The sequence below is a fragment of the Mesoplodon bidens genome, assembly GCF_964165515.1.
Source record: "Mesoplodon bidens genome assembly, contig: HAP1_SCAFFOLD_303, whole genome shotgun sequence".
NCBI classification, from domain to species: domain Eukaryota; kingdom Metazoa; phylum Chordata; class Mammalia; order Artiodactyla; family Ziphiidae; genus Mesoplodon; species Mesoplodon bidens.
In genome coordinates, this window is record NW_027672243.1 from 281,108 (window position 1) to 296,027 (window position 14,920).

Consider the following 14,920-nt stretch of genomic DNA (forward strand, 5'->3'; position numbering starts at 1 on the left):
ATTTTGGATCTTAACCCCTTACTAGATTTGCAAATATCCTCTCCCATTCAGTAGATTGCCTTTTTGTTTCATTGATGGTTTCCATCGCTGTGCACAAGCTTTTTAGTTTGATGTAGTCCCATTTGTTTATTTTTGGTTTCATTGCCCTTGCCTGTGGAGTCAGATCCAAAAAAATATTGCTGAGACTGTTGTCAGGGAAGTTACTGCCTATGTTTTCTTCTGGGAGTTCTGTGGTTTTCAGGTCTTATGTTCAAGTCTTTAATCCATTTTGAGTTGATTTTTGTAGATGGTGTAAGCTAGTGGTCCAGTTTCATTCTTTTGCATGTAGCTGTCTAGTTTTCCCATCACCATTTGTTGATGAGACTGTCTTTTCTGCATTGTATATTCTTGTCTCCTTTGTCATAGATGAAGTGACCATATAAATATGGATTTATTTCTGGGCTCTCTGTTCTGTTGATCTGTGTCTGTTTTTGTGCTATTACCGTACAATTTTGATTACTGTAGACTTGTAGTGTAGTTTAAAATCAGGGAGTGTTATACCTTCAGCTTTGTTCTTCTTTCTCATAATCAGTTTGGCTATTCAGGATCCTTTGCACAAATCCCCAGGATCCTCTGTACAAATTTTAGGATTATTCTAGTTTTATGAAAAATGTCATGGGTATTTTGATAAGGATTGCATTAAATCTGTAGATTTCTTTGGGTAGTATGGACTTTGTTTTTGAATTTTATTTATTTCTTTATACAGCAGGTTCTTATTAGTTATCCATTTAATACATATTAGTATATACATGTCAGTCCCAATCTCCCAATTCATCACACCCCCACCCCCACCCCCACTTTCCCCCCTTGGTGTCCAGTATGGACATTTTAACAGTACTAAGTCTTCCCATCTATGAGCATGGTGTATTTTTTCATGTTTCTGTCATCTTTAATTTCTTTCATCAATACCTTGTAGTTTTCCAAGTACAAGTTTTTTACCTTCTTGGTTAGATTTTTTCTAGGTAGTTTATTCTTTTTGATGCTATTGTAAATGGATTGTTTTCTTAATTTCTAATAGTTCCTTATTAATGTATATAAACACAACAGATTTTTGTTAATTTTGTATCCTGCAACATTACTAAATTTATTTATTAGTTCTGACAGTTTTTTGGTGGAGTCTTTAGGGTTTTCTCCATAAAGTATCATGTCATCTGCAAATAGTCAGTTTTACTTCCTCCTTTCCAATTTGGGTATCCTTTATTTCTTTTTCTTGCCTAGTTGCTGTGGCTAGGATTTCCAATAATATGTTGAATAAAAGTGGCAGAAGTGTGCATCCTTGTCTTCTTCCTGATTTTAGAGGAAATGCTTTCAGCTTTTCACCACTGAATATGATGTTAGCTGTGGGTTTATCGTATATGCCTTTGCTAGGTTGAGATACGTTCCCTCTATACCCACTTTGTCAACCCATCCTTGCATCCCTGGAATAAATTCTACTTGATTATAGTGTATGGTCCTTTTAATGTATTGTTGGATTCAGTTTGCTAATAATTTGTCAAGGATTTTTGCATCTGTGTTTATCAGGCATAGTAGCCTGTACATTTCTTTTTTTGTGGTGTTTCAGTATCAGGGTTATGTTGGCCTCATAAAATGAGTTTGGAAGTGTTTCCGCCTCTTCAGTTTTTTGAAATATGTTTGAGAAGGATAGGTATTAAATCTTCTTTAAGTATTTCGTAGAATTCACCATGAAGCTCTCTGGTCCTGGTCTTTTGTTTTTGGGGAGCTTTTTGATTACTGATTCAATCACATTACTAGTAATTGATCTATTCACATTTTTTCTTCATGATTCAGTTTTAGAAGATTGTGTGTTTCTCGGAATTTATGTATTTCTTCTAGGTTATCTGACTTGTTGGTGTATAATTGTTCGTAGTAGTCTCTTATGATACTTTGTATTTCTGTAGTGTCAGTTATAGGTTCTCTTTCATTTCTGATTTTATTTGGGCCCCTTCTCTTTTTTTCTTATTGAGTCTGACTAAAGGTTTGTTAATTTTGTTTATCTTTTCACAGAACCAGCTCTTAGTTTCATTGATCTTTTTTTTTGTCTCCATTTCATTTATTCAGTATTTCTCATCTGACTTCTATTATTTCCTTCCTTCTTTGTTGGAAGTTTTTTCCTTTCAGCATATTTGAACATATCATGCCATCTCCTTCTGGACCACAAAGTTTCTGATGAAAAATCAGCTGATATTCTTATGGGGATTCCCTTGTCTGTAATTAGTTGTTTTTCTCTTGCTGCTTAAGATTCCCTCTTTACCTTTGACTTTTAACGTATTAATTATAATGTGTCTTGGTATGAATCTCCTTGGGTTCATTTTGTTTGGGACTCTTGGTTCTTGCTGGACCTGAATGTCTGTTTCCTTCACCAGGTTAGGGACATTTTTAGCCATTATTTCTTCAGATAAGTTTTCTGCCCCTTTCTTTCTCTGTCCTCCTTCTGGGACCCCTATAATGTGGGTGTTAGTGCCCCTTTCTCTCTCTTCTTCTGCGACCCCTTAACACCGATGATAGTACACTTGATGTTGTCCCACAGTTCCCTTAAACTGTCCTCATATTTTAAAAATATTTTTTCTCTTTGCTGTTCTGTTGGGGTGATTTCTGCTACCTTGTCTGCCAGGTCACTGATCTGTTCTTTTCTACCATCTAGTCTGCTGTTGATTCCCTCTAGTGTATTTTTCAGTTCAATTATTATAATCTTCAGCTGTGTGAGTTCTGTTTAGAACTTGCTTATATTCTGTCTCTTTCTTGAGTTTCTCACTGTGTTCGTTCATTCATCTTCCAAGTTTGGTGAGCATCTTTAGGACTATGACTTTGAATTCTTTATCGGATAAATCACTTACATCTGTTTCATTAAATATTTTTTCTGGGGTTTTATCTTGTTCCTTCATTTGGAACATGTTCCTCTGCTTCCTCATTTTGCTTGACTCTCCGTCTTTGTTTCTGTGTATTATGCAAAACAGTTACTGCCCCGTCTTGAAGGAGTGGCCCTGTGTGGGAGATGAACTGTATTTTTAACTTTTTCCTAGTTCTTGGTCATCTTATAAACTCTCTCTGTTTGTTTCACTCCCATGGAGTCTAGAAATGCAGTCCCACCCCCATCTGCCTGAGCCTGGTGCTCAAGGAGTGTCCCCTGTGTGGGCTACATGCGATTGTTGCCTCAGGTCATGTCCCGCGAGTGGCATGAGATGGGGTAGGCGTGGCTGCTCGTTGTCCATGTTTGTCAGTGCTGCACACAGGCAGTGCAGGGCCGTGGGGTAGGGGGTACTCACCCACCACCACTGTTAGCAACTTAGAGTGAGAGTGCAAAAAAGTGGCACCCACCAGTGCCATCAAGGTAGAGGGAATTTGTAAAAATGGCATCTGCCAGCATTCTGTCCCCAGAGAGAGTCCCAGCCAACTTCTGCCCCTCTGGTAGATGCTTTAAGATTAGCAAGTGAATCTCCTTCACATATGATCTGGGCTCTTTACAGACTGCTACTTGTTGCTTAGGAAAGAGATGTGGGCAGGAAATATAAATTTTTGTGATGATAATGTTAAAGCCATAATTAGTGAATATATTTATCCAAAGCTTTATGTAGAGTGAAAGAGAACTTGTGGGTGAATCCAGGGATTTGTTGAAGAGCTCTTTGAATATGGAAAAATAGATAAGAACCAGGTCAGTAATAGAAGTAAGTGTTAAAGTGATAGAAACCACCAGTAAGGAAAAGAACATTTCAAGGAGGGTGTGCTTATGCATTCGTGACAAGAAACACTAAAGTGCCATTGAATTGGTAACTGAGAGCTGTTGGTGACCTTGGCAAGAGTCATTTCAGTGGTGTCCTGAGACTCAGAGGCAGATTGCAGTACATTAAGGAGTCAGTGGGGGATTTTAAAGTAGAGATAATTTTTTGGAAGGTTTGCCAGTGAAGGAAAAGAAGAGGGTGGGAGCTAGAAGGGACCGTAGATGCAAAGGAGGGATGATGATGATGACGATGATGATTTTAATAATTAAAGCAGTTTGAGCACAATTACATGCAAAGGGGAAGATGTGGAAGGTACAAGGGGAGGCTGCAGTTGGAGAGGGTGGAAGCTAATGGCTTGGTGGTGACTCATGAACTGATGTGTGCTTGGCTGTTTTGTGTATAGGGGTGGCAATACTGCAGAGAAGCATCTGACTTTATGCCCCCTTCTATTCGTCAGACATCCTCATTGCCTCCCCCCTGGGCTTGAGGACCATCATTGGTGGAGAAGGAGAGAAGAAGAGAGATTTTGACTTTTTGTCTTGTATTGAGCTTCTCATCATTGATCAAGCTGACATTTACCTGATGCAGAACTGGGAGCATGTCTTGGTAATGCTGGTCATTAACATTTAGAGACAAGAAGCTCAGTGGTTTGAGTCTGAAATGGTTATTAAAGTCCAGATTAAAACTCAGCTTGGAAATGGAAATATTCCACATTTTCCAATTTGAAAACGGGAAATGTTGTCCCCTCTTCTACCCACAAGTTGGTCAGTAAAGTATCCAGAAAGATTAAAATTCTTGTCAACATTTTCAAATCTCCAGAAAAGATTTCTTCCCCTTAAAAGTTGCTTCTAGTAATAGACCAGTTTAGTGTGGTTGGTTGGTTGGTTGGTTGGTTGGTTGGTTGACTGACTGAAATCCCTCCTCACCAGGAATGTTTTTATCTAAAATAGTTCCTCCTATTTATGCTCGTTCTCTTTTGTTTGGTCTTCAGTGGAGATGGGAAAACATTGCTCATGATTTCTTAATTTGTGATGTTTTACAGAGAAACGTAAGATGTTTTTGTCCCCCTACTGTAATTTGTACTATAATTTTTTTTCTCCCTCTCAACATACTCTGCAATGTTTTGGGGTTTAGGATTGTGCTTTGGAACAATCCTCATCACAGAACTATAGGTTTATTTTTATAAGGCATGTGAGCATTTACCTTTTCTACAACCCCAGGACTTGGAGTAAGTTTGGGACAGATAAAGGGGAGTACTTATTTATAAAGTAGGGAATAAACTTATGGTACTTGTGACCCTTCAATATACATTACAAGGTAAAAATATGATTAAAATAGAACAGGCATGTCGATGGTTGAGTCATCTTTATTTTGAGCAAAAGGCACATGTAGTCACTCAGGGAATTTTCTAACGTTTTGGGAACCAAGTCATGGAAGGACAGCAGCTCTGTTTTCCGTGTCATTTCCCTTCTTGTCCAAGTCTGGAACTGAGTTGCTTACAGAGTGACCAGAGTGGCATTTCAGAATTTCCTTGAAAAGAAATACTCTGTATAGGTCGCATCTTGATCCTTTTTGAGAGATCCACAAGGTGGCCAGTTTGAGCTTTTCTTCTTGTTCGCTTGACTCTGGGCAAGTCACTCACCCATCTGAGCCTGTTTTCTTGCTGTAATTTGGGAGATGATAGTATCTACTTCATGGGGTTAAATAAGATGATGGGCTTATAGAGAGGTTAGCAACGCCCAGCAGGTAAGTGTTCAATAAGTATTAATGGAGTATTACTTCTGCTCAAAGCATTTGATGAGCCACATGAACCTACTGCCCTTGGACTCACATGGGGTGGACTTTTCTCGAGTGCGCATGTGGAACCTCAATAATCGGTCCAAGTACTATCGTCAGACGCTGCTGTTTGGGGCCCTGCAGGATGCCCAGATCAACTCTGTGTTCAACAAGTACTGCGTCAATGTGCAAGGCCAGGTGGGTTCTCTCCTTCTTTCTCTGAATTTTCATGAAGTATTGTGTATTGTTTGGGTCATGAGGCAGAAGGAGAGGACAGCATTTGGTCAACAATGGGGATAGCTCACTTCCTAATGTTCTCACTGACACCTGGCAGGTGGCTGTGAGGAACGTCCCGATGACAGGCTGCATCAGTCATGTCCTGGTGCAGCTCCCACATGTCTTCCCGAGGATGGAACCTGAAAACCTAGCTTCAGTGATTGATGCCAGGTACCCTCCCCTGTCCCATTGGATCCCTGGGGGTCACAGAGAGGGATTTTACTTGGGCATTCAAATTTAGAATTGTATTCCACGTTGGCTTTCTTAGTTACCATTTACGAAATGAAATGAGATAACTGAATCCAATCATGCCATTGACAGAGGAGGACACTGAAGGCCAGAGAAATGGTGTGTTGTCCTAGTTCCAATAGTGCCAGGGTTAGTAAATCAAGGGTACTTTCCCCTAGACTGTGGCATTTTTTAATTACATTAATTTTTTAATGCCTCATGTCAACAACTTAATTCTAAGCCCTTCAGGGCAAGAACTGTTTTCCTAATTCTCTATGTAATTTCCCCGTCTTCTCCTTGTGTTTAGTCAGGGGACCCATGGTAGCAGAATGGTGCTTAACACGTGGTAGGTGTTCAGTAATTATTTGTTGACTGACTGACTGACAACTGAATGAATGAATGATACAGTTACGTACTTCCTAGAATAATTCTCTGGGATATACCAGCATCACATCTATTCTTTATGATGAATAGTGTTGGCACTTACTTTTTGATGCGCTTAACAAGTTTTATCCCTACAGAATCTCTTTGCAATGAGGTAGGCCAAATTGGCCTCTTAGGGGAGGTAGAAGGAGATTGTGACTTGCCCAGGGTCATGCAGTTGGCAGTGACACTATGGCTCACCTCTAGACCACTGACTCTGCCCTTCGCCTTTCCGAATCAGGTTTGACTTTTTCGTCAACAAGATTTTGCCTCAGTATCGTGATGCAGTCATGTCTCACACGCTTATCTATGTCCCCTCCTACTTTGACTTCGTGCGTCTCCGAAATTACCTCAAGAAGGAGGAACTGAACTTCACTCATATCTGCGAGTACACCCAGAAGTCTGGTGTCTCCAGGGCCAGACGCTTCTTCCTTCAAGGAGAGAAGCAGTTCCTGCTCCTCACAGAGCGCTTCCATTTCTACAAAAGGTAAAATAGGGCCAGGTTTCAAGTGTCCTCTCTGGAGGGTCTGCTTCCAAGTGCATGGTGGGCTTTGCTGTGTTATAAGGTCCTCCCTTGCTTCACCTCCTGCAGACAAGCCAGAGTTTGGGGGGCTGGACAGACTTTTGTTGATTGGTTGGTTGGTTTTCTTTCAAAATGGGCATTGTTGGAAAAGGTGGTAGAAACGAATGAGTGACTACAGCATAACCTGTATATAGATCTGGAGTGGGTCCATACTTAGGGTACCTCCTGTAGCTGTGGGTATACCCCTCAAGAAGGACATTACAGAGCTGAGCAGCTCTCAACTGAATACAGGAAAGGGAGGAACCTGTCGTAGAAGCACAGATGAAACACCTGGGGACTGTGTGGTCTGTGGAGATGGAAGTTGAGTACAGGGTCAGTGTTCAGAAAGCTCTCATTTGTCCTGAGGCAGTGCACACACACTTCTGCACCAAGGAGAACCAGGACTAAGGGGCTCCTTGAAGTTTAGGAGAAGCAAAAGGTGAGGGGCTTAGAGGTGAATATTTAAGGGCTTCAGGGTTTGCTTCTTGCTGGCATCATTATTTGCTTTGTTCCAGTGAGTTGTTGTTTTCATTCATGTTGGAAATGGTATTTTGGGGGAGTTTGCACTCAGCAGGTCTAAAGAGCCCTTAGTTTTCCAAAAGCTTGATACGTCAAAGCAAGTCCTTTAAATGAAGTGGATGGATTGGAAAACTTCCCAGCGTGATTGTCTGTAGCAAGTGTGAACTAAGCTGGGATGAGGACTGCTCTCAAGTAGCAGCTTTTCAAGGAGAGGGCATGATGTCAAAGGAGCCCTTTCTCTTAAGTAGGCAGGACAGTCTTCTGTCTTACACTGTTCATTTATTGACCAAACTGTTTTGTCCCCAAAGTCACTATAAAGACAAACCGAACACGTGCCATTAGCTTTGTACCCTGGACCAGGTTAGTGGGTGTTTAAGTTGAATGGAGATAATCTGCAACTGCCAATTATCTCAAGGTTCCCAGCTATAGATTTTTTTGCTTGAGAGGTCACCAAGGTGATGATGGGTATTTTGATCTGCAGTGTCTTTGTGATTTGATTTTTTCATTTGACCTTGGGAAAAGTACATGTATTTTACACTTTAGTATCCAGCTTTAAAATTCTGTATTTATATTCTCTATGGAAGTAGGCCGTGTTAGACATATTGCAGTTCATTTGTGAGCTAGCAAAAAACTTTCATCCTGAGGATTTGTTTTCTTTGGGGGGATGAAACCAGTAGAATCTTAGGATGGGATGGGCATTTGGTCATGATGGCCCTCCTGAGGGGAGGACAGTTCACAGTTCTTTCTCTGAGCATCATCAGTGGGTTAGCACAGGAAGGATTCTTAAGCAGGGGGCAATCAGAAACTCTGGAGGTAGGATTTCTGGAGGTGGGAAACGCTAGTGGGGTGTTTCTGAGTGCTCCCTGCCCCAGGGAGAACCCCAGTTATAGAAGTAACAGACCTCGTCTTTATAGACTGTATGCAGGAGCCAGCCTTGCAAGTCAGTTGTGGTTGCCTCATTTATCTTTAACAGTTGTCAGGTAACATAGACATCGGGAATGTCCTTAGTTTTGGGTCCTGTCACAGTGTTACGCCATATTTGTAGGGGTCACCGAAGACCCAAAGCACATACAGGAGAGGAGGAAGGCAGGGGAAGAGGTGCAGAAGACCATGGGAATTGTTACTAACTGCCCCTCTGAAGAGGTTCTGGTCACGTGCTCTTATTTCCAGGAGATGCCTAGTCTCTACTGTGCACGAATTGGTACTAAGAGAGATTTTCTTGGGTTTTAAATATAATACCTATTGGAATTGGTTTTGTTGTTTTATTTTGCTTTAAAAATACTCTCATTATAAGAGTATTACACAATTATTGTAGAGAACCTAGAAAATCTAGGTTAAAAAAATGGGATCACCTGTCATCTTACTGATATAAACACCCATTTTGGTGTATTTCTTTCCTGTCTCTTTGATGTAAAAAACATGTGCACGTGCACACACACACAGACACAGGCATTTTAAAAACGACACCAACATTGGGATCACAGTGTACACATTTGGATTTTTTTTTCTTTTATCTTGAATGTTTTATGTGCTTATTGAAAAAAAGCTTAAATAAGTTAGCATTTTGGTATATACTTGTATGTTATGGATGTATTTTTTAGTTTATATATATATATAGTTCTACTATATCCTGCCCCCGCTCCAACTTTCTATTTGGGAAGATTTCATTTCAAAAGACATTGTAAGACTATCCCAGTGAACATCTCTAACTCCTTCCACTTAGGCTTCACCAGCTGTTAGCATTTTGCCACATTCTCATGCACCCACATTCTCTGTCTCTCCTTCTCTCTTTCCACTCACATCTCTTATTTTTTCTTCCTGAACCATTTGAGAGTAAATTATGGGAGGCTTCATGACACTTAACTCCTAAATCTTTCAGCCTGTAGAGCTTAAAAACAACATTCTTTTATCTAACCACAACACCATTAACATACCACTTGACATTACTGCAGTAATACCATCTAGTATTTAGTCTGTATGCAAATTTTCCTAGTTGTTCCCAAAATGACTATTACAGCTGTTTCTCACCACCCCCCCCACCCCAATCCAGGATTTAGTTAAGAATCCTACATTGCATTTGCGTGACATGTTTCTTTAGTCTATTTTAGCAGTTCTCAAGCAGGAGCAGTTTTGCTCCCCAAGGGACATTTGGAAATATCTGGAGACATTTTTGGTTGGTACAGTTGGAGGGTTATTCTAGTGGTCTAGTGGTTCAAGCGGGTCAAGGCCTGGGTGCTGCTAGACGTCCTACAGTGCACAGGACAGCCCTTACAACAAAGAATTACCTGGCTTAAAATGGCAGTAGTGCCAGGGTTAAGAAACCCTGATCTAGAATAAGTCTCTGCCTTTGTTTCTTGCTGTGATACTGATATGTTTTGAAGAGTCCAGTCCAGTTTCCTGTAGAATGTCCCACATCTGGATTTGGCTGTTTTCTTATTATTTAGATCAGTGTTCCCAAACTTTGCTACATATTAGAATCCCCTTGGGGAGCTTTTAAAAATCTGAATGCCCTGGTCATACCCCAGTATCAATTAAATCATGGTGTTTGGGGATGGGGACCAATTACAGGTATGTTTAAAAAACAAATAGGTGATTCAGTGAGCATTAGAGTTCGGGGACCAAAGATTTAAACATTATTTTAGTAAGAATTCTACATAGAGGATATTGTGTACTTCCCCCTGCATCTCCTCAAGAGGCCCAGGGTGTCAGTTTGTCCCGTTTTTGGTGATACTAAATGTAAGGTAGGTCAAGGTAGGTCTGCTAAATCTTTACATTGTACATTGTACATTACATTTTACATTGTAAAAATACCTTTTCTGTGTAATTATAAGTAATCTTTTAAGGTGTGTATAGCATCCTTTTTAATGGTTGCATAGTGTTACATTGTATGGGTATATAATTAACCCAGTTTCCTTTTAATGGGCATATTGATTTGTTGTTTTCTGTTATTATATACAATAATGCCAAGAGCATCCATATGCGTAGTTGATGGCATAGTTGCCTAGGCATTTCCTTAGGATAAATTTGGAAAGGAAAACTTATTTGTTCAAAAGCTGTACCCAGTTTAAAATTTGCTGTGTGTTGCCACTCCCATCTTCTCCCCTCCCCGGTGAAATACACACTCACAATAATTTATACTCCATTAGCCTATTTCTGTAAATTCTGTAAATATTTCTGTAAATTCTCCTTTTTTCCAGTGACTTGATAGTCAAAATGATACCTCATGGTTTTAATGTCTTCTTCTTGCTTTTCTGTGTTTTTTGTAATTGTCAGTTGAACGTAGTGCCTGAGTAAGTAGCTGGCCTGGACGCCTCTTCTGTCAGGCCACTAGCGTGGCAGTTGTGAATCTAGTTAGGATTTGGTTGTTACCGTCGTTGCCTTCTAGTTACCACAAACTGCCAGTTCCTCCAGCAGACAGTGGCCCACTGTGGGGCCCAGTGCTGGAGGGCCTTGTCTCAGTGTCCTGCTCCCCTCTCAGCTTTCACCATGCCCTGCACCCCTGTGCCGAGGGAGAGCCTCTCCCATGCTCCGGCCCCTCCCCCAGTAGCAGGCTGCTCCTGCTCGCTCCTCCCCTAAGGCTTGAAGTGGGGCAGTTGTTCTCCTCCTGGTCCAGCTCAGATGCAGGCAGGTTCTGTCCATCCTGGGCTTTGGAGCTGGCGCTTTCTCAGGGCTTCTGCACCACCCTCCATGGTGGCCAGCCTCTGCCTTGTTCTACGAGGGGTCTTGGTGGGAAAGAGTTCCCTGCATCTCTGCAGTGGTGGCAAACATCTGCTTACATCAGTGCAGGATCTTGGGCTGAACAGGCTTCACGCCCTTTCCCCAGTCTTCATGCCCTTTCCCCTTTCCCCAGACTGCTCTTTCTACTGGATGTAAGTCCTGTGGTGGGGAGGGATGGGGTGAGGGGTTAATGCTCCTCCCTTAGGGCACACAGTTTTGCTGCTTCTGACTCCACCCTGGCAGTTGACCTTTGCCCCCTCACTGGCTTCAGGCTTTAGCTTCATATACAACATGGCTCTGGGAAGAGAGTGAGTTTTCATGTCTGCACCACCATCGGGGTCTCTCAGGTCTTCTGCCTTGCGTCCAGTCTTTCCAGGGCTCCCAGTGGAGACCTTTGGAAAAGCCATCATGACTGTGAAGTAAAGGAGTGTCCGGGAATCCCAGGGATTCTGAACTGTCATGCAAGCCCATAATTGCCCTTTAAGAACTTGTTAAAAGTGTAGCTTTTTTCTTCCTACCCACTTTCTTAGCAGCTGCCCTCTTCCCCACTGTGCTCTGCCGAAGGTGAAGTGGTTCATATGTCCTGTCTTTCTTCAGACCATCGTGTCACTCTTTGGAATTCAGTCAGTGATGGGCTGAAGCTGGCTCATACCAGCTCTTAAGGTATGGTTGCACATCTCTTCCCAGTTCCAAGTTCAGCAACATGACACTGGTAGCTTGAAATGGAGTATTTACACCACAGAAATTGGCAAATGCTTCAAATCAGCACCTATCCTCCCCCACTGAGAATCAGTTGTTAAACACACACCAGGGCACCGTTGAATCAGTTCACTTGGTTGCCCTGTGACATCAGCTGTCTAGGCTCAGGAAAAGGAACACTGTTGTAGATTATCTTTTTCTTGTTAGCATGGGAGCAGTATTCTCTTGAGTTTTCTACATACTAAGCAGAAATGGAACTCTGTGTCTGTTTTGATAACTACTGAGGCAGAACTGTGTTTTTTCAACATCATTAGCCATTAAAATTCCTTTATGGAAAGAGGATGTGGAAAGCTGATCCAAGTAATGGACTGCAGTTATATTTTGGGAGAGGAGGGTCTCCAGAGAGATCAGGATGAGCCAAGGGATAAAAAGACAAGGAAAACTTACCGTCCATGAATAAAATAAAATTCCCGAGGGAGTCTGACATCAGCCCTGTATGAGAGTCTTAACAGGAAAAATCAGAAACTTGTCAACGTATAAAATCTTTGGTCATGGAGCCCAAGAGGGAATGATTGACCTCAACCCGAACCGTAAGGCGCGTCCCTAGGGTCTGCAACCCCCCACACCATGCAGCCCTGTGCAGCAGGGAAAGAAGCGAGGAAGCTGTTGAAATTAATTGCCTTCCCATAATGCCTAATGGGTCCTCGGGCAGGATTTTGTAAATGGGTGAACTTGGGACATCTGCCATGGAGTTAACATGTCTACAGAATGACAAGAAAAGACTAATGGGAGTGCATTTACAGTTTATGCTGTTTATTTTATGTACTGGGTCTGGTCTGACCTCAGCTCCATTACAGAACACTGTTTTGCCTGATTATAATTAGGATAATGTTAAATTGGAAATGCCTGCTTTTCAAATTTTCTGCGACAGATTTCTAATCCTTGTCTACTATTCTTCCCCACCCTACCTCAGTCTGCTCAGATTAGGCTCAAGAAGTGCAAATTCATTTTATCATTATCTTAAGCCAAACATTAGGAATTCAAATACACTGTCACAAAAAATGAGCCCCTCCAGCTCAAATTAGAGTAACTTTTGGTCTGTGTGTTATTTGTGCCATGGTCTTTCTCCTTGCATGAAACAGCGAGAGTGACTATGTCCCTGTAAAACTCTTCGGTGGCTTTTCCATAAACTTTCTCATGTAGACATAGCCTCTCTTTCTCCTTCTAACAGATACACAATAAAAGGCATCAGGAACCTAATTTTCTATGAACTGCCAACATATCCCCACTTCTACAGTGAAGTCTGTAACATGCTGCAAGCCACCACCAGAGGAGAGGAAGCTGCCTGGACCTGCACTGTCCCCTACTCCAAGTACGATGCCCAGAGGCTGTCTGCTGTGGTCGGGGTGGAGCAGGCTGCACAGATGCTGCAGTCCAAGAAGAACGTCCACCTTTTCATTACTGGAGAGAGATGAGAATTGGTTGGACAGGAAATGGTGTTTGGTGTGATATGTCATGCTTGATTCTGTGTCTCTTGGACCTGATTCTGATCACTTACACAAAGAAGGGCTGCAACAAGGAAGGAGCACCAGGCAGGTTCTTAGCAGATACTCCTTTCTTTTCAGACCATATATACCTGAAAAGTTCCGTGTAAACCAGATTTTGGTAAAACCCATCTTTCAGAGGTCAGGGGAGAGCTCATGGAACTCTGAGAAGTTGATAGAAGGAATCTTCTACTTGTGAATTTTTTTGTACACCATAAATTCTTTTGTTGTGATTTCACCTCTAATTTATTACACTTGGTGAACTCTTTCAGATTTGCCTGTTTCTATTTGACACCTTCTTAAAGTGAAGCATGCATTTCTTTGCTTGTGAGAACTGGTTATGAGAAATTGGAATACTTCTTGCTGTTGAATATCATCTTAGTTTTGGATCGCAAAGGTTTTGCAAAACTGTTATTTTTCCCCAGCCAAACTTTTTTAAACCTTAAATATTCTATTTTAATTCAACCTAGAAGAGCACATTCGTTCACTGATCTTTTTTTAACTCCTAAATGTTTTAATGAAAATATATACTTAAAAGTCACATTATATAAAATAACATGAATTTCTACCTTATTTCAAGAAATAATTTTATGAAATTCTTGATGTCGCAAATTCATCGTCAACACCACTGTCTTCATTGCTATAGTCATTTTTTAAGTCATATAACATAAAAAGGAAAAGAAGTTACACTTTTAAAAACATTTTTAGGGAGTTCCCTGGCGGTCCAGTGGTTTGGGCTCGGCGCTTTCACTGCCGAGGCCCAGTTTCAGTTCCTGGTCAGGGAACAAAGATCCTGCAAGCTGCACAGCGTGGCCAAAAAAAAAAAAAAATTGAACTATTCTCAGACAGAAAAATTACCAATTCAGAACCTGAATCATCTGAAAATAAATTGCCAAGTTGCTGGGCCTGTCACTCCTAAAAATCACTCCTGAATTTAGTATGTATTTCATGTAAACAAGGACATTTTTCTATGTAACCTCAAAACAACCGTCAAATCAGGAAATTGCCACTAATCCTTGGGCCCCATTCAGATTTTGCCAAATGTCCCAATAATAACCTTTATAGCAAAAGGATGCAGTTCAGAGTTACATACTGCTTTGAGTTGTCATATCTCTGTAGTGGCCTTTATTCTGAATGGTACCTCAGCTTTTTCTTGGCTTTCTTGACCTTTTTTTTAATTTTTAAATTAAAAAAAATTTTTAAACATCTTTATTGGAGTATAATGGCTTTACAATGGTGTGTTTCTGCTTTATAACAAAGTGAATCAGCTATACATATATCCCCGTATCTCCTCCCTCTTGCGTCTCCCTCCCACCTTCCCTATCCCACCCGTCTAGGTGGTCACAAAGCACCGAGCTGATCTCCCTGTGCTATGCGGCTGCTTCCCACTAGCTATCTATTTTACACTTGGTAGTGTATTA

General features: G+C 41.3%; 1 protein-coding gene across 1 annotated transcript; it reads left to right on the forward strand.

Moving 5' to 3' along the window:
- Nucleotides 1-1,122: 1,122 nt before the first annotated feature.
- On the forward strand, nucleotides 1,123-14,707 carry LOC308610443 (U3 small nucleolar RNA-associated protein 25 homolog). The gene is made up of 5 exons (XM_081259577.1): nucleotides 1,123-4,361; nucleotides 5,547-5,729; nucleotides 5,866-5,978; nucleotides 6,700-6,945; nucleotides 13,187-14,707. Exons 1-5 carry the CDS (start codon nucleotides 4,338-4,340, stop codon nucleotides 13,428-13,430), a joined length of 810 nt encoding a protein of 269 aa, XP_081115703.1. The 5' UTR covers nucleotides 1,123-4,337; the 3' UTR covers nucleotides 13,431-14,707.
- The last annotated feature ends 213 nt before the right edge of the window (nucleotides 14,708-14,920 follow it).